The following is a 24,727-nucleotide window of genomic DNA, read 5'->3' as shown; positions in this document are numbered from 1 at the left end:
AATGGAGACACGCATATATACTCAATAAACTTAATTCACTGTATTGGTTGGTAGTAGTTTCGATAATTATATGTAACTTCTTATCAGCCAGGATGAAATTTCCTGTTATGCCATAACCAGATTTAACTTGTATTACAAAAGAGCGATGAAGTGTCCTTTTCTCAGAACAGAAATAAATCTTCACTGAATGCTACAAGTCAATCGATTTCTATAAGATTCACTGTTTGTTGCTGTTGATTCGTTCAATGGTTTTTGTCTCTATGCATCGTTGATGCTGAGTATTGGTTGTAAAACTTACTCCCTCCGGTGAGACAAAACTTCCTGAATATCGTAAGCAAGTCTTGTTTAGACTCATCTACACGGTAGGCGTTGTTTGAAGTCTCTTGTTCTGATCTAATTTTAAACAAACAAGAAAGCTGCTTCCTCGGTTGTCTGTTGTTGGTTTCAAATTGTTTACTGGTGAATGGGTACTTTTATATAGTATTACATTGGTAAATCTTTCAATAATATACTACTTATCCTCCCCCACTCTCCTACTGCTCTCACACACATATGCACACAAGAACACACTCGTGTTTTTTTCTCTCTTTCTCTTTCTGCAAACCTCTCCAGTTACCTTCGACATTTCTATCTTTCTAGCATATTTTTCTTTATTTCTTTGCTTAATGAATCAAATTCATTAACCTACCATTGATTTCCTTTACCCGGGACATTTGGTATATAGTCAGTTCATTTGCGGTCTTAGTTGTAATAGTGGTAGTAGTGGTAGTTGTACTAGAAGCAGCAGTTGTCGTCGTAGTAGTAGTTGTAGTAGCAATGAAAGTGGTGGTGGTAGTAGTAGAAGAGGTGGTGGTTGCCGCAGTCGTTGTAGTTTTAGTCGTGGTAGTAGTAGTAGTAGTAATAGTAGTAGTAGTTGCTTTATTGTCGTCGATTATTGACTGAACGGGACTGATTAAATAATTATTTCAGAATACAACTAGGAATCAAAACCATGTCGTGGTAAGTTTACCTATAGCGAAAGACAACTTTCTTCGTAAATAAATATTGATTTTCCTTTATAGCCACAAGGCTTCAGATACAGTAGAAACTGCAATATTTTTACGAAAACTAAATGTGTTCACAAGGTTGATGGTTAACTTCATTTCCTGTAGAACCGAAACGTCTAGGAAGAAATGGCTGTTCTTTCTTGATAAGTTGTAAATAAGATTTCAGAGAAGGCTTGGCAGCAATATCCAGTTAAGGTATACCGTGAGCTAAAAATAACTAACTGTATTGTAGTATTATGTGTATATAATGTAATAAGAAGAATCTATTCTTGGGCGAGAGAAAAATATAGAAACAACAAAAGCAATATATGTTCGACAGAAGTAAAATTTAGCACACTAATCTTTTACTCTTTTACTTGTTTCAGTCCTTTGACTGTGGACATGCTGGAGCACCGCCTTTAGTCGAGCAAATCGACCCCAGGACTTATTCTTTGTAAGCCAGCCTAGTACTTATTTTATCAGTCTCTTTTGCCGAACCGCTAAGTTATGGGGACGTAAACACACCAGCATCGGTTGTCAAGCGATGTTGGGGTGGTGGTGGCAAACACAGACACACACACACACATACGACGGGCTTCTCTCAGTTTCCATCTGTCAAATCCACTCACACGTCTTTGGTCGGCCCGAGGTTATAGTAGAAGACACTTGACCAAGGTGCCACGCTGTGGGACTGAACCCGGAACTATGTGGTTCGTAAGCAAGCTACTTACCACACAGCCATTCCTACGCCTACACACTAATACAAATTTAAATATTTTCTTTCTTGTTTTCGTAGTTGTATATGTTGTTGTTTAACCCCAGATCAAACCTGACTGAGCAGACCTATGCTGAAGCTGTTACAGTTATGTCCCTCTTGGCTTTTTATACTACCTTACTCTGGTTTCATCTATATATATATATATATATATATATAATATAATTCGAGACAAAACCACTATTTGGATTTATTTGGATTTATTCCCTAATATTTATTATATATATATATATTTGCCACTTAAATGTGGCTAACCACTAAGGGTGGATGCTACTGTAGCTTGTAGCCCCAGGACAACATCTTCTCCAGCTGCCTATTGGCACACTTTCTGTGCCCAGTGACTTTTCGTTACTGGAAAAAGGATATATGTATTTGCATTGGGATCCCTTCGCATCGAATACTGGTGATTGTCGTGCGCTGACGACGGGAAAATATTCAGAAACCCGGATCCGTACGTATCACGTCAGGTCGACGATGAGAAGGATGGCTTCCCTTTGCAAATACTGATAGGGTACAGGAAGTGTGTCAATAGCCAGCTGGAGAAGATGTTCTCCTGGGGCTACAAGTTACAGTAGCATCCACCCTTAGTGGTTAGCCACATTTAAATGGCAAATATACTTCACATTGTCGTGCAGCTACTGTTTATACCTCGTTCACAGATTTATTATTGATTATATATATATATTACATTAAGGACTACATTTTCAAATGTGTCATTCTATTTTCTTTCAAAATAGTTGGATGAGATTTGAGGGAAACTTGGCTGGGTCGAGAACTCTTGTAAGGTTTTCTCTTTGGCTCATATATACCTTTATATTAGATCAATATTTCGTAGATTATATTAGATCGATATTTCAGAGAAGAATGCTAATAAATAACGGCATTTCGTCTGTCTTTATGTTCTGAGCTCAAATTCCGCCGAGGTTTCACTTTGCCTTTCATCCTTTCGGGTCAGTAAAATAAGTACCAGCTGAGTTCTTGGGTCGATGTAATCGACTTACTCACTTCGCCGAACTTGCTGGCCTTGTGCCAAAATTTGAAATATTTCGCCCGACTATATGTTCTGAGTTCAAATGCTACCGAGGTCGACTTTGCCTTTCATCCTTTCGGGGTTATTAAAATAAGTACCAGTTAAGCACTAGGGTCGGTGTACGCCACTTACCTACTCGCTCGAAATTGCTGGCCTTCTGCCAAAATTTGAAAGCAATATATATCGGCGTCATAGTAAACCCAAAACACAGTCCTCTTAGTAAGCAGAAATGGTGATCTGGTTTCCGTCAGGACACATACATTTGAATGCTATAAATGACAGTGAAACAAATGGATGGAGTAATTTTTATGGAGACTGTAATAATTTGTTGATTTTAGTATTTATATGAGTGTCTGGTAAAACGAAGAGTAAAAAAGAATTATTTACTGGATTACATGTATCGAAAAACCTTAGAGTAAAATTTATAAATAGTCCTTAGCACCTTGGGCAAATAATCTCTGGATTCCATTCCCAATATTGTATATTAACCTATGATATTTGCCATGATTCTTCGTTTTCCTCTGAGATTTTTAATGCCTTGACAAATACGATTGAAGGAAATATATTACTTTGGGGATAATTCTCAGCAGAGAAGACGCCTGGAAAACATTGGGGATCGTATGAGTGGGGTACATAACGCACGATTTTTTTGGACATTCTTTTTTGTTTTGTTTACATTTCATCTAAATATAGCTTCCAGTCAAACACAGAAATCCATGTTAAAAGAAAAATTGTAAATATGAACACGAAGAACAAACCTAATTTCAGAATAAATCTCTCGTACCGTGCATGGAAAAGTAATTAAATTTTATAACATCTAAAATTGTTAATTTGAATACTTTAGATGACACGGTTAATGCCAATAACTACAAAAACGATAATGCCAGCACCAAGAACATCGCACATGTGCATCTTGACAAACAACGGGACAAACCCAATGTAAGGAGCGAATGTGGTGTTTTGAATTCATACAGGATTAGCATTTATTTTACAACCGTTGCTAGTAATAAAGGCGTGAATGTGAAACAACTAATGAAAACAAGGTCAGTATCACAAAGATCAACTAAATGCTTCTTTGCTTAAGGCACACATAGAAGAGCGTGCAAGAAGAAGGATACCATAAATTCGATCCTCTAAAAACATCTTTTTTTACCTTTTTGTTTTCAACGCAACAATTGGTGACAATCTTGGCCGATATGTGGAATGATATATCTTATATAAATCTGTGTAGAATCTCCTAGACCGTATGTATATTTTTGAAAGCTGAGCACTTCCTTAACTAGTTGTCTGTGATGGTGCAATATACACCAGCTATATGCTTCTTACACAGCAACAAGACGACGCGACACAAAGAGCATAATGGACATAGCGTTTTTGTCTCGTTGTTATCTTTAAGGTACGGTAATACTGAAATTTCCCCGTCTCAAATCAACAATAAACCCAAGTATTGACTAATATGAATTACAAAGTGTGGGAGTTTTAACTAAATTTTTGTGTTAGCCAAAACATATACTATTATCAAACTTACCCATTGACAGATCAAGCATATAAATAGCAAGGAGCTACACAAGATAATATATAACATAGCACAGCACAAAAAATTAGATAACTCACATTTGTTATTGATGTAATGTATATACAGAAAACGCACAAAAACTTAGAAGATTGTTTATGCAGTTTATATTAGTAGCAAAGCATGACTTAAAATTTAACATGGGAACTTCACGTAGGGCATTGAACGATCGACGTAAATATCAGGAACAACGGCCAGCTTATTTCATGATTGTTAAAACAAATTTGATTTCAAGGATTGTTTAAAAATTGAAATCTAATGGGAACAAATAAATAACAGGCACGGCAGACTCGAAATTCTTGACTAAGATAACTGACTATAAAAATAAGGTTCCACGCAAATCCTTACATCCGTACTTGATAGGAAAGAACTTGAAAGGCTGGTGGAATATATATTTTGTAGATATGGTAGTGTGTGTATTTATGTATATGCATGTGTATGTGTATGAAATCATTATGTATTTTAGAGAAAATTTCCTGTTTTCCTTCGTCATTTATTTGCCTAAATATGTTTCCTGCTTTACTGATAGAAGGAAATTACAAATCCGAAAATCCTAATTCGCTGCCAATCAAAGTGAAGTTGTTTTCTTCTCTATGTTTAACGGTAAATCATTTACTTTTCTCCCCATTTCGTCAACTGATTCAACATGTCACCTGTTCTGTGAGTTGTCAACTTGTTACTTTCATTATTCCTCTATTTTTTTTCTATTCCTCTAGATAAGGTTGTTTCACTCTAACCTGTATACTCATCAATTTTACTATTTTCCTTTCATTTATGTACTCTTATCATTATTTGGTTTTAAAGGTATATAAATAATGACGTTTCATATACAAAATAATATCTTATCATTTATATTATTAAAACCCTTCAAGTTGGCAAGTTTGCTGAATGTTCACTCGTCGGAAAAATACTTAGCGACATTCCTTCCAACTTTCTACCTCTTCTGTTTAAATCCCGCAGAAATTAGCTTTGCCAGTCATCATTTCAAATTCGATAAGATAAATACCAGTAAAGTACTAGGGACGATGAAATCGACTAACAACCACCCCATTCCCGAAAAGTTGATGTATTTCTGCTCATATTGGCAATTATTGGCTTTAGTATTAGAGGGTGAGGTAGCAGAAACTGAATTATAACTAAAACAATTTTCAAACCATATAAAATGAACGTGCTTCCACAATGACAATCAGGGTATTGAATTTGAAGTAGCAGTATATTAATTAACAGTGGCGAAAAGTATATTCTATGCTTGTGGTGTAATCTGTATTATTGATCGTGTAAATTCCTTCATATATACGCGCGCGTGTATTGTGAGGACTGGTAGAGTGACTAGTAAGTCAGTATCACAGAAATGATTCAAGATGTCAATGTGACGAGAATTTACATCATACATACATGTACACATATGCGCACATACATCTCATGTAGACACACACACACACAGATAGATATATATGCCTATGCATATATGTATATGTATATATGTCTATATACATAAGCCGATATCTATTCCTAGTTATCTTTCTGGTTATCAGACTTATCCTTTTATCAAAGAAATGAGTTGAAATAAATGTAGGCATGCGTCACTTAGTGTGTGAATGTTGTATTTAGGAAATGTCTGATGTGAACGATGAGCTTTCATACGTATTCATATATTCATACACACACATACACACACTAATGTATATATATATATATATATATATATATGTGTGTGTGTGTGTGTGTGTGCACATGTGTGAGTGTATACGGGAGTATGTGTTTGAATCTATGGACACCTATGTATGCATACATATATTGTAATATGTTTTCCGTAAAAGCATGAGAAAGAAAAACAGAAAAAAATTACAGAAACAAAAAAAGAAAAGAAAAGAAACCCAGATCTTTGCAACGAAATATTTAGACAACCAGGAATGAATACAGAATAATAAATAAATGGAAAAGAGGAAGTTTAAACTCTAATACTGCAATTTGTGGAATCATTCAGAAAACATTAATTCACAAGGAAGAATTTCAAAGAGGCTACAAGTAAATAAAAGATGCCAATACGAATGAAACAAACGATTATTCTAGAATTAATACTCAACAGCTTCACAGGGAATTAGAATATTGTACGTATGAATAATTCATATAAGCATTATTGTATTTCAACGAAGTTTACCGGATTACATTCCGATCAAGAACTGAAAATATTCAAATGATTTCGCATCGTAGTCTTTATATAGAAAAATAATAAATGCAGATGTCATAGTAGGATAGAGACTCTGATTTGTTTTCTTAGTATATATATATATATATATATATACTTTTATTCTTTTATTCATTTATTTGTTTCAGTCATTTGAATGCGGCCATGCTGGAGCACCGACTTTAGTCGAGCAAATCGACTACAGGTCTTATTCTTTGTACACATATATGTGTGTGTGTGATTGTGTGTACATATGTGTGTATATACATACATACATACATACATACATATATTTTTTTATTCCACTAAAGGAGCATCGCCTTTAGTGGAGCAAATCGACCCCGGGACTTATTCTTTGTAAGCCTAGTACCTATTCTATCCGGCTCTCTTGCCGAACCGCTAAGTAATGGGGACGTAAACACACCACCATCGGATGTTGGAGTGGGGGACAAACACAGACACACAAACCTGTATATATATATATATATATATATATATATATATATATATATATATATATATATATATACGACGGGATTCTTTTAGTTTCCGTCTACCAAGTCAACTCACAAGGCTGTGGTCGGCCCGAGGCTATTGTAGAAGACACTTGCCCAAGGAGCCACACACTGGGACTGAACTCGGAACCATGTTCTTGGTAAGCAAGCTACTTACCACACAGCCACAAGCTACTTACCACACAGCCACATAGCTACTTACCACACAGCCACACAGCTACTTACCACACAGCTACTTACCACACAGCCATATATATATATAATTTTTTATTATATATATATATAAAAAGATACGTAGTTACAGATATATACATACATATCTATGTGTGAGTGTGTTTAATATGTGTGGGGAGGGGTGAGGAGAGTGTTATAGCAGTGAGAATTAAAGTCAATCCTCGTTAACCATATATTCGAAAGTTTGACCCACACCGTTGGCCCAGGTAAGTGTCTTGGGTCATAGCTTCAGATCGTTCTAAGACTTGTGAATGAAGTTGGTTTGATAAAAACTTCGTAGAAGCCCTTCGATGCGACGTCACCTGTAATATAAATGGCTATCTTTGTCAAAAGACTATATCTTCTTATTTTTCTGTCTATAACTATCTGAAATGATACACATAGCTGAGGAAAACTCAGTCAATTACGTTATAATTCAATGATTAGGCCCTTCAATTAGTCGAATACCAGTCGGGATAGTTATTATTGGAACTCACAGATTTCATTTTCTTGCCATCCAAAACTTTAAATCCTACTTTAGTCTAATGGATCAATGAAATCTATAAACATATACCTCCGTATTTCTCTCGCGTGAATATTCTAGAAATAGACAAGATGCAATTTCCAGAACACATGTTGGACACTTATGTAAATCCCAATAAAATTATATTTGTCGAGGAGCGATAAGTATCATATTTGATGGCATAAAAATGCACAGGCAAATTTAACGGACCACAATTTTATCAGCGCATACATACAATTTTAGTTCATTAAAGAATGTATACTGGGTCAATTTCATATAGAAGGACCCCAGGTGAATTTTGAGACTCTTTATTTAAAAATAAATGGTGTCTTATGCAAATACAGCAATAATGCATTTGTATCTATAGGGATGCCTTTCCTATATTTTTGACATTGTTTAACTCTTTAACTTGTTTCAGATCGACAGCAGGGGTCATACTGGGGCACCGTAAAATTTATTTTTTCTTTTCTGAGAAACTATGTTATGAACAAAATTTATTTTTTCCCAAGAACAGCATACGCACGCGCACACATACACTCACACATACACGTCCCCACTGTTGCTACTTGATAGGGATTTATGATTAAGAAATGCTTATTCTCTTGTGGGTTTTTTTCTTTCGATTATTAATACTACATAATTATCCATTGAAAGTCGGATTTCTGTCACCATAATACATATTCTCGTGCCAGAAATTGATAGGCCTTGTAACTTATGTGTAATTTATAAATGATATATACTAAGGTGTGGAGGAAAAATTTTACGAGAATATTTATTATTAACTAAGTGTCCCTGATACAAACTGGCTCTGTTACAAAGTAGATGACAATATAAGGATTAATGAGATGAGGTGACTGGTGGGAAATAAAAATTGAAGATATAATATGTACGAAGGGAAGTCAAAAATTATCCGCACTTTCACCATATCTTTATTATTGTCACACAACCTCCTGCGCATGCGTGCTTATAGTTGGTACTATTGTGGTTACGCGATCGAAGCTTGAGCCTGATTTCGCTATTTTTCTTTCAGGTTTTACAGTGTAAGCATGGCTGCTCCACTAGCGATATGCACTAAAAAAGAACAAAGAGCAGGGATCCAAGACTATTACTATATCTCGAGATTGCTGACTCTTTTCATCTGTAGTGGAAGTTGACGGACGTCCTGCTCTATCTTCGAGCATATTTATTTACTTGCAAAGATACCCGTCCTTGCCCGGGATTAAAATGGCATAGTTCTTTTTTACTGTTTTACTTGTTTCAGTCATGTGACTACAGCCATGCTGGAACACCGCCGTTGGTCAAACACATCAACCACATGATTCATGCTTCGCAAGCCTAGTACTTATTCTATCAGTGTCATTTGTCGACCCGCTAAGTTATGGGTACGTAAACACAGCAACACAGAAACACAAATATACACATATATACGACAGTCTTCTTTCAGTTTCCGTGTATGAAATCCAGTCACACGGCTTTGGTTACCCTGAGGGTATAATATATATATATATATATATTACTTATTTACTCTGTTACTTGTTTCAGTCATTCGAGTGTGGCCATGCTGAAGCACCGACTTGTAGTTGAAGAACTCGACCCCTGGACTTATCTTTGTAAGCCTGGCGCTTATTCTATCGATATCGTCTGCTGAACCGCTAGATTACGGGGACGTAAATACACCTATATCGGTTTCTAAGCAATGGTGTGTGCGCGGGGAATACACAGACAAATATACACACATAAATATATAATAAATAAATAAATAAATATATATATATATATATATATATATATATATATATATATATATATATATATAAGCGAGAAAGAAGCAACAAGAATGGATAGGTTTTTAGTACGATCGTTTCATACAAGGACAGGTTTTATTAAAAGTTGCAAGATTACAGCATATAAACGAGTCCCGTACTCATCAGCTAAAATACATGTAAGTTCTCTAGACATCCTAGTGTCTGAGGCTATACTCATGAAGTAATGTAGATAATTAAGTAACATAAGCAGATTTCTAAAGTTCATTAAAGTTCTTAACAATGTAATTAACAATGGATAAATTTGTCTTCTGTGAGTATATAATCCCTCATCATATCTATGGAAATTCATATGGATTAGGTCACCTTCTCTGTGATGCTATCAAAACTTTTTTAAAATTCTGTGATAAGACTGTACATCATCTTTAAAGAACTTTAATGAACTTTAGAAATCTGCTTATGTTACTTAATTATCTACATTACTTCATGAGTATAGCCTCAAACACTAGATGTCTAGAGAACTTACATGTATTTTAGCTGATGAGTACGGGACTCGTTTATATGCTGTAATCTTTGCAACTTTTAATAAAACCTGTCCTTGTATGAAACGATCGTACTAAAAACCTATCCATTCTTGTTGCTTCTTTCTCGCTTATAATCACCCCACATTACTGTATGTTAAATCAGTATAGTTTTTTTTGGTGCATCTAAGTTGGTACCATATTCAAGTAAATTCATTTAAATTAACTTGAATCTTTATTGCTCTTTGTATATATATATATATATATATATGTATGTATATACATATATAAAGAGAGAGAGAGAGAGGACAGACTTCTTTCAGTTTCCATCAACCAAATACACTGACATGGCTTTGGTTGGCCCAAGCCTATAGTAGAAAACACTTGCTGAAGGTGCCGCAGAGCGGGATTGAACCTGAAACATTGTTGTTGGGAAGCAAGCTTCCTAGCACACAGCCACGCACGAACCTATATATATATATATATACACCATTATATATACATATATATGTACATATATATATATATATATATATATATATATATATATATATATATATATATATAATATATATATACATATGCACAATATATATATATATATATAACATATACATATGCGCACATACATATATATGTACATATATGGGAAAGACAGATAAAGGGTAATTAGATAATGTTAGCTGTATTGTAAACAAGTTGTAAATGGGTCTTGTAAAGCCAAAAGGAAGTATAGGTCATTTGAAAGGGATTTGTGTGTCCATGTGTGTGTATGTGTTTGTGTATTTGTGTATGTATATATGTATGTATATGCATAAATGTGTATCTCTGTGCGTGCGTGCGTGTGTCTGTGTACCTACATAATATAAATACATTCATATATATACATACACATACTTATGTAAACAAACACGCACATATTGTGATAGACGGAGACAATTGAATTAATGGGAGATAAGCCTACGCGTATTCACATATCTTGTGAATCTCTTTCTACTATAAGGACGATCGTGTCCAGAAAAGCTGAAGAATATATAATGTGCTTATTGCAACAGGTAGTTTGATTTATTGTAAAGTATTCGTTTCACTAGTACTTATTTACTATTACCGATCTTATGCATACTTAGAGTGTGTATATGTTGAAAGCCTTCTAAACTGTCGTATTCGTCCTGAGATCGTATCTCTTAGGAATGAAAACAGAAAAATATCGGCAGTATGCAAAGGTCGCCCAGCATTGGTCATGAAATTTGCTGGATCTTCATTTCTTATTGTAAGCTTCTTCAACAGTAAATATTCACGTCATCTCACATCGGCTACTAGCTGATACAGTTAAACAGTGATTGAAAGGTCACAGATGTATTCAGCCTGCAGTCTAAACGAAAATTCACTATTAATGACGTAAGCAGTATTAGTTTAAACTTAGCGATCTGTATACATACTTAAATGGTATATGTGTTGGAAGCCTTCTAAACTGAGGTATTCGTTTTGAGAAACCATCTCTAATAGACATATAATATTAAAACCAGAAAGAATACAAGCAGCGGATTTCTTTCACTTTCACATTTATTGAGCTCTCTGCTAAACGCTTTGTACGCAATAAATACTTTCCTTGTAACTGGATGGTATTTATTTTATTTATTAATACAGCAGATTTCAAAATTGAATGGAATTTGATTTAGTCTTGATGTTTTAACTCCTTTCATGTATCACAGGGAGTTTTTACATTTATTTACTCCGAGTAAAATTCTCTCTAGTTGTATGTTTTTCTGCTGAGGATGCATCATGCCTTCATATATTATGAACGTCTATCTTCTAGAAAGAGGATAGTGTACCGACGAAATAGAGAGTATATTTATTTCGATACATTGCTTGTTTGCATATATGTATATATGAACGTATATCTGTCAAACACACACACATATCACACACACAAATACACACAATACATACATACATACATACATATATATATATATATATTATATATATATATTATATATATATATATATATATATATATATATATAATATATATATATATATATATGTTCACTTTTGTTTCTTCAGCAGATTTAAAATGGTATATGCAGGATGGATATGGACTGTACTGCACCTGGTCATCTTGCAGCAGATTGCATCAGTTCTTGGATGTTGGTGGCAATTTGAACCGGGAATGACTTGGCAATGGCAGTTGACTAGTCCGCTTGATCTTACTCATGAAGTAGAGATGTATGATGTAGATCTATACGACACGTACAAACCGCAGTTCGACTACCTCAAAAAGTAAGTAACGAGCATTTATTTATCCCATCATTCCACTTTCTCTTTCGTTACTACTGTTTATAGATATTTATTTCCTGTTATTTTAGGCAGTATGGCTGAATTGTTAAGAAGTTCATTTCGCAAGCATGAGAGCTCGGCCTCGATTCTACAATTTGACATCTTGGGCAAATGTCAATTTTTATAGCGTCAAGTCGATCTTGTGTGGAATTACCTCGTGTGTGGAATTATGTTGATAGAAACTATATAGAACCTATTGGCTGGCTTTGTACATGTAGTTAAAATAGTATGGCCTTGTCACATACACTGTATCACACTCATCCTGACTGATAATTAGGTTATGAGCGCTTATGTCTGTGGAATGCTTAGCCACTTATACATGGGAGTGCTGAAAAGTTCCTCGGTTTGGGTAAAAGAAAATACAGGAGTATCAGTTAATTATGGTTTTATTCAACGTATTCCCCTCTCAGATACACACACTTTTGGCAGCGGTCTTTTAGTTTTTCTAAGCTCTGTAAGAAAACTCGGAAGTTTGGACCTACAGCCAGGCTTTTCGCGATACCCTTAAAGCCAGGAACTTTTCATCAACCTTTTGGATACTAACTCAGGAGTAAATTATTCAATTGACGAACAGCTCAATCCTCGTCGAGGAACGACGGTAAACCATCTACGATTGTCACGCTTTAACTGTCTTCTGATCTAATGTCTCATAAATCGAGTTAACAAAATCATTGCGTTGCAATAAATGTATGAAACCAGTTCAGCTTCCATTAAAAATAAACTTTTGTAGCTGATGTATGCCTACGTATATTTTATGCTTGACAATACAAAATGTTTTTTGTTGTGTAATGAGTTCTTTTACTTTAGCTGGAAAGTGGGGCGTTTACAAAGGGCTGCTGAAACGTTCCTAGCTTTAAAGGTGGAGCGAAAGGCCTTGTTGGTGTTCTTTTCCATGGCTTAATAAAACTGAAGGAACGCTGTCATAAGTGTGTGAATCTGACAAGAGCAATATGTTGAATAATATCATAATTAACTGGTCCTCCTGTATTTTCTTTTACTCAAAACCAGGAACTTTTCATATACCTTTCTAGAAGTCATCATTTACATTCAAAAATAGAAACTCTTCAATCCAGCAATTAAACACTCAAATTTTACAAGACATTTTCATTCACCTTCTTTAGGATGTCAAACATTACATTCCAATTATTTGAGAAACTGCTAAATCCCATAACTGGGATTTTGCACAAAATGAATTGAAATATAATGAAGCCATTTGAGGGGCACACATAACAAAATATAAGACTGTGTGGTATGTGGATCACTTAAAAATTTAGAATCAATTAAACAGTGCGGTATGTGAAACATTAAAAATTGCAATGTTAGATATAACAAGTTATAATGTGAAACATCTAGAAACAGAAATTAGTTATAATTGATTAATCACTTGAATTTATTCGAATCGGATATTAGTTCTTGAATGACTTGTTTTTATTGGTGTTTTTCAGAAAGGCCACTTAACGTATCAATAGAATTGAGATGTTGCATTTTCGGCACGTTGTGAGGCTATTGCTTGGAGTGTAGCACCTAACACATATATCAAATATTGCTTTCTTTAGAGAGCAATTGGCATAGAGAGTTTTAAAATCATAGAGTAGGAGATTTCGGAATTCATGCATATCCAAAAAGCTTTCATGTTACAATAAATAAAGACCAGGATTTAGTGTTTTAAAGTCCTTGCAATAGAAGATTATATCCAAACTTACATTCACATCTACATATATTCTCCAAACTATAAAGGACATATGGTATCATATATAAAGGATATAAAGTATAATAGCTTATGTAAAATATTTGCTAATTTAGTTGGAAACACGTATAAATGTTCTTAAAATGCATAATATAAGATGTAGAAAGTTTTCAATACAAGTATTCGTTGTTACCTCCTAAAATAAGTTTTAGTACCAGTAAATTACATTAGATCAGGTTAACAGTAATAAATTTGATTAGGGCAGCTATTAGCCAACTCAATTTCCTGACAAGACTACCTACTGTCTGAAAAAAATCATAAGATCGTATCTTGGTTCCGATCAACTGAAAAGGTTGCTTAATTTTCACTTTCTTCAGTTAATCTTAAATGTAAATGCTCGGTGTAAATATGTTTTATTAAATAAACCAGTGCAAACACCATTCTCCAAGTTCTTGAGTGCTATATATTATGATAAGGACACACGGTATACATATTATGAGATCTACACGTATGCACGCTCACGTACAGACATAAACACACACACATACATACAGAGAGAGGGAGAGAGAGAGAGAGAGAGAGAGAGAGAGAGAGAGAGAGAGAGAGAAGAGGATTGTAATTCAGAGTAATTTCATGTTCTCCGTTCTCTTTCTCCAAAGGTACTCTCCATAGGATATGAGACTGACGGATGCCACCTATATATACCTATTTCTTTATTATCCACAAGGGGCTAAACATAGAAGGGACAAACAAGGATAGACATAGGTATTAAGTCGATTACGTCGACCCCGGTGCGTAACTGATACTTAATTTATCGACTCCGAAAGGATGAAAGGCAAAGTCGACCTCGGCCGAATTTGAACTCACAACGTAACGACAGACGAAATACGGGTGCGCATTTCGCCCGGTGTGCTAATGTTTCTGCCAGCTCGCCACCTATATATACCTACACATACGCACATGGTCATATATATCGCATATATAAATATATATATATATATATATATATATATATATATATAGATATATATATATATATATATTATATATATATATATATATATATATATATATATATGTATGTATATATATATACTGGAACTCCGTCGTTTACGACGGCAAGGGTTCCAGTTGATCCGATCAAAGGAATAGCTTGCTCGGGAGATTAACGTGCAAGCGGCTGAACACTCCACAGACACGCATATCCTTTCACATACTTTTCAGGTAGATTCAGTGTGACAGAGAATGTGACATGGTTGTCCCATTGAAATGAAGGTACTACTTATTTTTTTTTGTCAGCTGAGTGGACTGGAGCAATGTAAAATGAAGTGTCTTTCTCAAGGACTCAAAGCGCCGTCGGGAATCGGACATACACGTGGAGTGCTGAAAAGTTAAATGTTTGGGCAAAAGAAAATACAGGAGGATTATTTAATTATGATTTTATTCAACATATTCTCCTCACAGATTCACACACTTATAGCAGCGGTCCTTCAGTTTTTCTACGCCCTGTAAAAGAACTCTGAAGGTCGGGCCTCCGACCTGGCCCTTCGCGATAGCTGTAAAGCCAAGAACTTTTCAGCAACCCCTGGTATATAATATATTATATATAACTTAGATATGGTTCGACCAAAGATTGGCCCTGGCCATGTCTAACTTTATAGCACCACCTGATAGGATTTACTAAATACTTTTAAAGTCAAGTTTTGTGGTATCATGACCATTCATTTCGTTAAGTGATTTGCATCTAGGTATAGCTGGATTTTCTGGTATCCTTTGAAGAAATTTGTCCAGATTCCGCTTAAAGGTGATAGGATCTTTTTCCTCTTTGATTTGTTTTGAGACAATGTTAAATAGGGCAGAGATTTGTCCTGGGACAAAGTTAAATAGGGAAAGAAATTGTGTTGCAGTGTATTTATGTGTTGTGATCCTGAATTATGTTGGGGTGTATGGCACATTCTGAGACTAATGTTAATACTGGTGGCATATGCTCCCCATTGTGCAAATGAGCTATCGCCCACGGCGGCATTGGAGAGAGTAGAGTTTCAATGCTTTAAGGCGATCCCAATAATCGAGATTTGTCATGATCTTAATTCTTTTAGTGAATGCCTTCTGGAGTGATGCAATTCTCGAAATATTTTGCTTTGTATGGAGAGACCACAGGGGAAGCAGTATTCTAGGTGTGGCCGTACAAGGAAGGAGAAAAGAGGAATGCTGACACCTTGTTCTCTGGACTTGAAAGTTCCTAGGATCCAGGAGCTCATCTCTCGAGCTATATCGACTTTATTGTTAATGTGATAACTGAAGCTGAGATTGATGTCAACAATTACTCTTGGGTCGCTGTTATTATTAGATGCTGTTCCTCGAAGGAAGAGAATACAGTTGTTTTAACATAGTCCTTTTTTCCAAATGCATCAGTTCTGGACATTGACTTACAGCATGTTGATCAGACTGGAGTTCAGTTCCATATTCTCCGTTGATAATTTTCGTGACCTTGGAATCATCGGCGAATATTTTCAGTTTGCTGTGTTTGATGACGCTTGAAATGTCGTTTATATAGACAATAAACAGACGCGGGCCCAAGACAGTCTCCTGATGGACATCAATGGTGACGTTTGCTGGACTTGTGAGGATTCCACCGATCACATATTGTGTTCTGTTGTCTAGGAAATACTCAATCCGGTGTAATAGTTTTCCGCGGATTCCGATATTTGACAATTTTAACAGTAGGATATTGTGGTCTTCTCTACCGAACGATTTGCTGAACTCAAGATATATGACGTCAGAGTCCGAACCTGATCCCAAGGGTTTAAGGACATCATCGATGTGATGTAAGAGCTGTGTTAAACAGTCTCTGTCGTAGCGGAAGCCATGCTGGTTGAAATTTAGAAGATTGTGGCTGTCCGGGATTCCGTCTATCCTTGACCTCACCACCCTTTGAAACAATTTGAAAGTGAGATTGGGCGATAGTTGACCGCGTGGGATATGTTTCCCTGTTTGAAAACCGGGATGACAGATTGGGATAAGAGCTGTTTAGGTGTATAACCAGAGCCAAAGAAGTTTCTCCAGAAGTTGGTTACAGGGACTGCAAGTTCGGTGTCTACATTCATTCGGGACACTAGCGGGGAATCTATCAGGGCCTACAGAAGAATAGTACATGATCTCATTTATTGCTGCTATGATGTCTGAAGTAGTAAAAGTTATGTTCGAGATTATATGTTAAGGATCGACGCCGTTCACATCCCTTGCGTCAGTAGTGGGGTCACTAAAGACAGAACAGTATTGTTTCTGTTGTATTTCTGCCATTTCTTTAGCATCATGTTGGAGAATGCTGTTATCATAAATTTGTGGACTAACGGGTGAGAGAGCGGTCTTATACTTATCGGCATGTGAATGTTTGATTTTTCTGATTATCCGCTGTTCCTCTGCAGCTCTTTCATTTTCAATGCAGGTTTTCATGCTGATCTGCAGATGATGTCTTTGCAGCTCAAACCTTTTCATTGTTGTTGAATGTCGATGCTGTTCGTGGCAGTATTTTAATTGGTTGATTTTTAATTAAGTCTTTTTATGCTCCTGATGAGGGCTTCTTTTGTCTCTAGGGAGCCTGTTTCTGTTCGTGATTGTGAATTTCGTAGCAGCGTGTTTGGAGCATGTATAGGTGACAATGTCATCAAAGCGTATTTTTGTATGTGTACACATTTATATATGTACACACACACACTTTTTTTTTTAAAGTTAAGCTGCAAAAACACCACAAAATAACTATTACTCAGAGTTTCACGTTCTCGTTTGTCGGGCATTTGTGATCAAGACTGGAATAAAAATGTGATGGTACATGTAATATATGATTTTATATCAAACGGGAACGTGAAACTCTGAGTAATAGTTATATTGTGATGTTCTTGCAGCTTTAATAAAAGAGCATATTACTCTACCTTCAGTATTCGAGTACTATTTTTTCCACCTAGTTTTGCATTCATGTGCTTACTGGTGCGTGTGTGTGTGCGTGTGTGTGTGTATGTATGCGTGTGTGTATATATATATATGTATATATATATGTATATATATATATATATATATATATATATATATATAGAAATTCGGGGTGAGTACTTGATAATTATAAGCACCTGTGTATACCGTTTGGTGGTGTAGGTGGTGGAGTAAATTAATCAAAATAAAATAAAAACATGATGCGAAGGATTCAGCGGTACATATGTTTCTGGCCTTTATTAGACAGATTTATAACAATGCATAATGTATGTCTGTGGCCTTCTTCAGCCGCGCACAACAGCTTCCTGTGGAAGCTGTTGTGCGCGGCTGAAGAAGGCCACAGACATACATTATGCATTGTTATAAATCTGTCTAATAAAGGCCCGAAACATATGTACCGCTGAATCCTTCGCATCATGTTTTTATTTTATTTTGATTAATATATATATATATATATATATATATATATATTAGTTTGTTCTTAAAATTATTACTAATCGAATTCCCTATAGTTTGATCTATAATCGGAGCCTGATAAATGATAGAAGAGATTTTCAATCGCATCTTTGTGTATATCGCCGCATAATCGTCATTATAATAAAATTACTTATGCTATAATTCTACTTATTTCTAATGGATTCGATCCGAAACAGCGTATGTAAAGTAATTAAAATTGAATAAATCATTTTAGGCGTGATTGTGTGGTAAGAAGCTTGCATCTCAACCACATAGTTCCGGGTTCAGTCTCACTACATAGCACCTTGGGCAAGTACCTTCTACTAAACCCACGGACTGACCAAACGCTTGTGAGTAGATTTGGCTGACGGAGACTGAAGCTTGTCGGACATATATATATATATGTTAGGTACACAATTTTATAAATATAATTATAGAATTATAATAAGGGCAGTGACAAGATATATATATATATATATATATATATATATATATATATATATGTATGTATGTATATAAAGTACATAATTTTATAAATATAATTATAAAATTATAATAAGGGCAGTGACAAGATAATGCCACATGCTACAAAAAAGACATCAAATGGCTCTAAACTACTTTATCTACCACATAGATATGCGCTGAAATCTAGGGAATTAACAAAAAAGGATTATTTGAAAAAGTTTAGTCATGTATCGATCAGTTTCAGGTTTAGTTATGTAATGTACTTTACCATCCTCAGTATGACATAACCGAAAGTACATAATTATAAACATTTATACATACAATACGAACACAACGTATCTACAGTGTATATAGAAATGTTCACGCTTATATAGAAGTCAAAAATCTTGGTCGTTCATCTCAGGCACGTGTGAATAACCAAAATGATTCAGCAGTGATTAAATTTTGGTTCAAGTGAATTCATATTTATCAATTAAAATTTAGGATGAAATCTATATAGGATTTTATCGAAGTAGATAGCATGTAAAACCAAAATATATGTTTTAATAAATATAATCATAAAATTATAATAAGAGTAGGTACAAGGTAAAACCACATGCTTAAAAAAGACGCCAAATGTATCTAAACTACTTTATGTATCACATAGACGCGTGCGCATGCGTATGTGAGTGTGTGTCTATGTGTTTGTGTGTCTATGTGTTTGTGTGTCTATGTGTGCGTGTCTTTGGGTCTGTGCTTATCACCCACCACCACTTGACAACCGCAATCAATCGGTTAGGCAAAAGACACCGACAGAATAAGTACCAAGTTTAAAATGATAAGCCCTGGGGTCAATTTCTTCGACTAAAAACTTGTAGCGTGACACAAGAAGCCAGCGCCATTTTGTACGAGATCTCGCCGGTGGCCATTGCTAAGTCCGAGACAAGAGCGAGATCTCACCTACAACCATTTTTGCCGTGCGCGAGACCACAGCGAGGTTCTCGTGGGCAACATCTATTTAAGGAGGTGTATTGAGCAACCCGATCTCTTCTCTTGCGTTGGCGTTCACGTTGAACAACACTGCAACCTAGCAGCTGAAGGCGGATTCTTAACCCGCTCTAACTTTATCTGTTATCTCCAGAGGTAATGTACCTCTCACAAACAGAGCTAACGAGCTATGTGCTGACACACAGATGGTCGCTTGGGGCAAATCCCACGAAATAAGAACCAAATAAACAACCATTGAATTGCATCCGTGTGTAAGCCTCTTCTTCGAGTTCCAGAATCTTAAGACTGTTGATAGTCACATTTATTAAGGGTTTATATAAATGCACCCTCTCACGCACACACTCACACACGCTAAAGGCTATGAGATGGATCAAGGCGGTGAGATGGCAGAACCGCTAACACGCCAGGCAAAATGCTTAGCGGCATTTCGTCCGACTTTACGTCCTGAGTTTAAATTCCGCCGAGGTCGACTTTACCGTTCATCCTTTCGGAATTGATGAAATAAGCACCAGTTGAACACTAGGTTTGGTGTTATCGACTTAACCCCTCCCCTGAAGTTACTGGCCTTGGGCTAAAATTTGAATTCATTAAAGGCTGATATTCTATAAAGATATCAATTTATGTTTCTTTTTTGTTGTTTTTAGTGTCTTTTATTTCTTATCTTATATTTATTTGTATGGACTGCGGCCATGCAGGGGCACGGTATTGAAGTTTATAGTCGAACAAATCGCAATCACCCCAGATCTTGTTATTTAAATCTAGTACTTATTCTAGCGTTACCTCTTGCCGAACCTCTAAGTTACGGGGACGTAAACAAGCCAACACCACATACACATACACACTCACACACACTCTCACAAACACGGACACACAGACATATATGTATGTATAATACTAGCTTGCACAGTTTTCGTCTTCCAAATTATTGGTCATTAATCGGAGCCGTGTTATAGTTGCTCAAGATGTCACGCAGCAGGATTGAAACCGAAGCCATGTGGTTTCAATGCAATATTTTTCACCACACAGCTATTAGCTTTAAAAAGCGTATTCACGCAATTCCGACTCAAATCTATTGGCTTTTGCTCAAGAATATGTTGACTTTATTTAATATATCCTGGCAGACTATTTCATCCTTTCGGGGTCGATAAAAGAAGTACGAGTTGAACACTATGGTTGATGTAATCGGCTTACTCACGCCTCCGAAATTGCTGGCCTTGTGCCAAAATTTGAAGCCAAAATTAAGTGACATGCAGAATTATCTAATAGTTACAGATATTTCGTACCATATAGAGAGAGTTGATTCGAACAGTGTGTATTGATTTCGGTGATGTTTGTGCCTGAATATATTTCTCTTTAAAATTAGTACCTTTACCTTTCAGCATCAAAATATGTTAGACTTATTTAGATAATAGATTTTAATATATATATTTCTTTAGTGCCTACAAGGGGCTAAACACAGAGACGACAAACAAGGACAGACAAACGGATTAAGTCGATTATATCGACCCCAGTGCGTAACTGGTACTTAATTTATCGACCCCAAAAGGATAAAAGGCAAAGTCGACCTCGGCGGAATTTGAACTCAGGACGTAATGGCAGACGAAATTCGGCTACGCATTTCGCCCGGCATGCTAACGTTTCTGCCAGCTCGCCGCCCTATAAGATTTTAATATATATTGTTATAATTTTAACGCGACAAGCTGGCAGAATCGTCAGCACGCCGGGCCATAAAAAAAAAAATTATTTCGTCAGTCTTACTGTTCGGAGTTCAAATTCCACTGAGGTCGACTCTACCTTTCATCCCTTTCTAGGTAGTTAAAGTAAGTACTAGTTAAGTACTAGGGTCGATGTAATCGACTTACATTCTCTCCGACATTACTGGCCTTGTGCCAAAACTTAAAACCAGTATATATATATATTACAACTGACTTTTTGGTAACATTGTGATGATTTTTTTCAGGTCACACATTCTAGTAGTCTGCTACATATCAGTTGGAACTTGGGAAAATTGGCGCCCAGATGCTCACAGTTTCCCAAACAGTACCCTAGGTAAACCTCTCTCTAAATGGCCAGGTGAGAGATGGCTAGATATTCGTAGTCCAGATGTAAAACGGATTATTTCGCAGAGAATCGAATTAGCTAGACGACGTGGTTGTGATGGTATTGAACCAGATAACATTGATGCATATGAAAATGACAACGGTTTTGGATTAACCGCTAATGACCAGCTCCAGTACAACATTTGGCTTTCTGTTGGTAAGTATTAATATATGATACGGTCTTTTATCGCTGATTGACTTGATGAAACAAAACTATGACCAAAGACATTCAAGATGTGTCTCTCTTGTCTCTATGGATTTATATAGAACCTCGTTATGTAATATATTTCCATTTTATTTAAGACTTAGGGAGTGATTTTAGGAAAAACAGTCAGCAATTTCTAGCAATTTCAAGAGACTACGTAAAGGCTTTGTTTTGGAACGATATATAACTACAAATATGTGATAAGTATAGATATGGTAATCTTTGAAGTATACTGTTTAACTTTGTTGAGGAATATATTTTTGTTTATATTTATGTTTGAATGGTTGCCTTTTCGAAATACGCTTTATATTCTTGAACTATATCAAGTACTATATTTCTTCGTTACATGGGTTTATTCTACGTAGAATTACAGCTGCCCTATAAGATGGTGATTTTCGACTGTACGAGATTAAACCATAAAATATTTAATATACCCTGGTAAACATCACCAAATAGTATTATAGGTTTTATTGCGAGTATAGCTAATTATTGTTAACAGCTTCAGAACTACGCAAATGATATATATGTCTTTCGCTTTCAGTAATTTGCATAAATTTTGCTATAGAGAGGACTTGATATAAGAATGATCTGCACAAAGGTGATGCTATTTGTGTCATGAAAGTTTATATATGTTATTAGCTTCATGGAAGTTCATATATACGTATATATATATATAATATATATATATATATATATATATATATATATATATAGGAAGAGAGAGAGAATGTGTATGTGTGTGTGATTTTCTAGGCTCGTAATAATTGTGATAATAATAATCTCAATGATTATATCAAGTTATTGCAATACCACAGTATTAATGAATGACTGGAAATTCTATGATATTCAGTAATAAAATCGTTTTCACCCACTGAACGATGTTGCTTTAAAATATGTATTTTATTTAATGTATACTTTTGATATTGGCACAATTCCAGATATTATAGGGAATATGCATATAACCGACTGAATCTTCCAAGCACATGTTTGGTATCAATTTTATTGACATTGGGAGGATAAATGCAAAGTCGACAGCGGACATAATTAAATACCTCAAAGGATGTTGCACTGTTCACTATCATTTACGTCAAGCCATCGCCCACCTACATTATTAACTGGAGATATCTTGTGTATTCGATAATTCCGTTAGTATTAAGTAAAGAGCAAGAAGTTATTGAGTGGATGGTGGAGAGCATATGTTATCTAAATCAGATAGTAAAAATAATGCTGTTGCTGGGAATATGAATAAATGTTCATAGGAATGGGCCATGCTTCTAATATGCTGCATATAATCTATTTTCTTATGGTTCATAAATTTTGACTAGTAGATTACGCCTAGCCGATATGTCATTCTTCAAAACCACACCATAGCTTGTGAAGTAATTAATATATGTCCTTCTTGATATACAAACGAAACCGTTAATACCTTATATAAATGCTATAGATATCTTTATGCTAGCGATAAATACGTAGGAATAATAGAAATAATTATCTTTCGTTGTGATAAGTCTACATATTCTAAAACTAACAGAGAACGTAAAAAGTTATTGATTTATGTTCTGGACGAATATTTTTGATTTAATATATTTTATGCTTTAAATTTGTAGTATATTATGGAAACTTCTTCAAGTAACATATCTCTTGATTTGGAAATTTTTTTTTTCAATATAATAGATGTATTAGTTATTCCAAATTTCGTGCTGCATTCGTAGATTTGCGTGAGGTTATTTACGCAACTTTCCGACTGGTTCTGTAAATAATTCCTTGCATAATTATATCTATTCAAAATGTAACGCAATAGAAGCTAATGCCACAGAGCAAGAGGTATATTCTCTGAAACTGAGATTGTAGTATAATTTTGAGCTACGACTGAAGCGTGTCCAAATAATTCACGCCACTTATAACCCTAGAAAATATTACAACAACCTACTTACCTTCTCTAGATAACATTTCGTTTTGTAGTTTAAAGCAATTCATTTTAAAATTAATAATGGTTCTATGGTGGCAGAAACAGTACAGTCATAGAGCATTTGGTTTCGCACCTCCACGTTCTGACTTCAAAATTTGCGCGTTGCTGGCATTTAATCGCTGTGGAGTCGATAAAGAATATCAATATATTGGGATTAGTGCCTCATTCTTTGTGTAAATGCAAGAAACCTACAGTGCTGGCGACATTGTTAAAATTGTCGTTATTGATTTCTAGAGTTGTATCAACACTAATCTAGCAAATCTGAGATGGAAAGTTTTCCGTTCATGAATATCTAAAACAACTTGGCAAACATGCCCTGCCTTGTTTAAAAAAATCAATATGATAGAGGTGTGATTTTGAGGGAGATTATTTTACTTTGTCTCACAGCTCGAATGACCCCTTA

General features: G+C 35.3%; 1 protein-coding gene across 7 annotated transcripts in view; it reads left to right on the top strand.

The window, feature by feature from the left end:
• LOC115215683 overlaps positions 1–24,727 on the top strand; it is a 376,881-nt gene that overhangs the window by 312,747 nt on the left and 39,407 nt on the right. For 2 of the 7 annotated variants that reach the window (XM_036503202.1, XM_029784994.2), the window contains exons 4-5: positions 12,197–12,409; positions 22,012–22,307. In XM_036503202.1, coding sequence (XP_036359095.1) covers positions 12,204–12,409; positions 22,012–22,307 — 502 coding nt within the window. In that variant the 5' untranslated portion in view covers positions 12,197–12,203. Of the gene's footprint in view, positions 1–4,934; positions 5,064–6,728; positions 6,734–12,193; positions 12,410–22,011; positions 22,308–24,727 lie in introns of those variants that run through there. The other 5 variants (XM_029784977.2, XM_029784985.2, XM_029784960.2 and 2 more) reach the window with 4 other exon arrangements.

This window comes from Octopus sinensis, linkage group LG1, assembly GCF_006345805.1.
Source record: "Octopus sinensis linkage group LG1, ASM634580v1, whole genome shotgun sequence".
NCBI classification, from domain to species: domain Eukaryota; kingdom Metazoa; phylum Mollusca; class Cephalopoda; order Octopoda; family Octopodidae; genus Octopus; species Octopus sinensis.
This window is presented reverse-complemented; position numbering and strand designations above follow the sequence as displayed.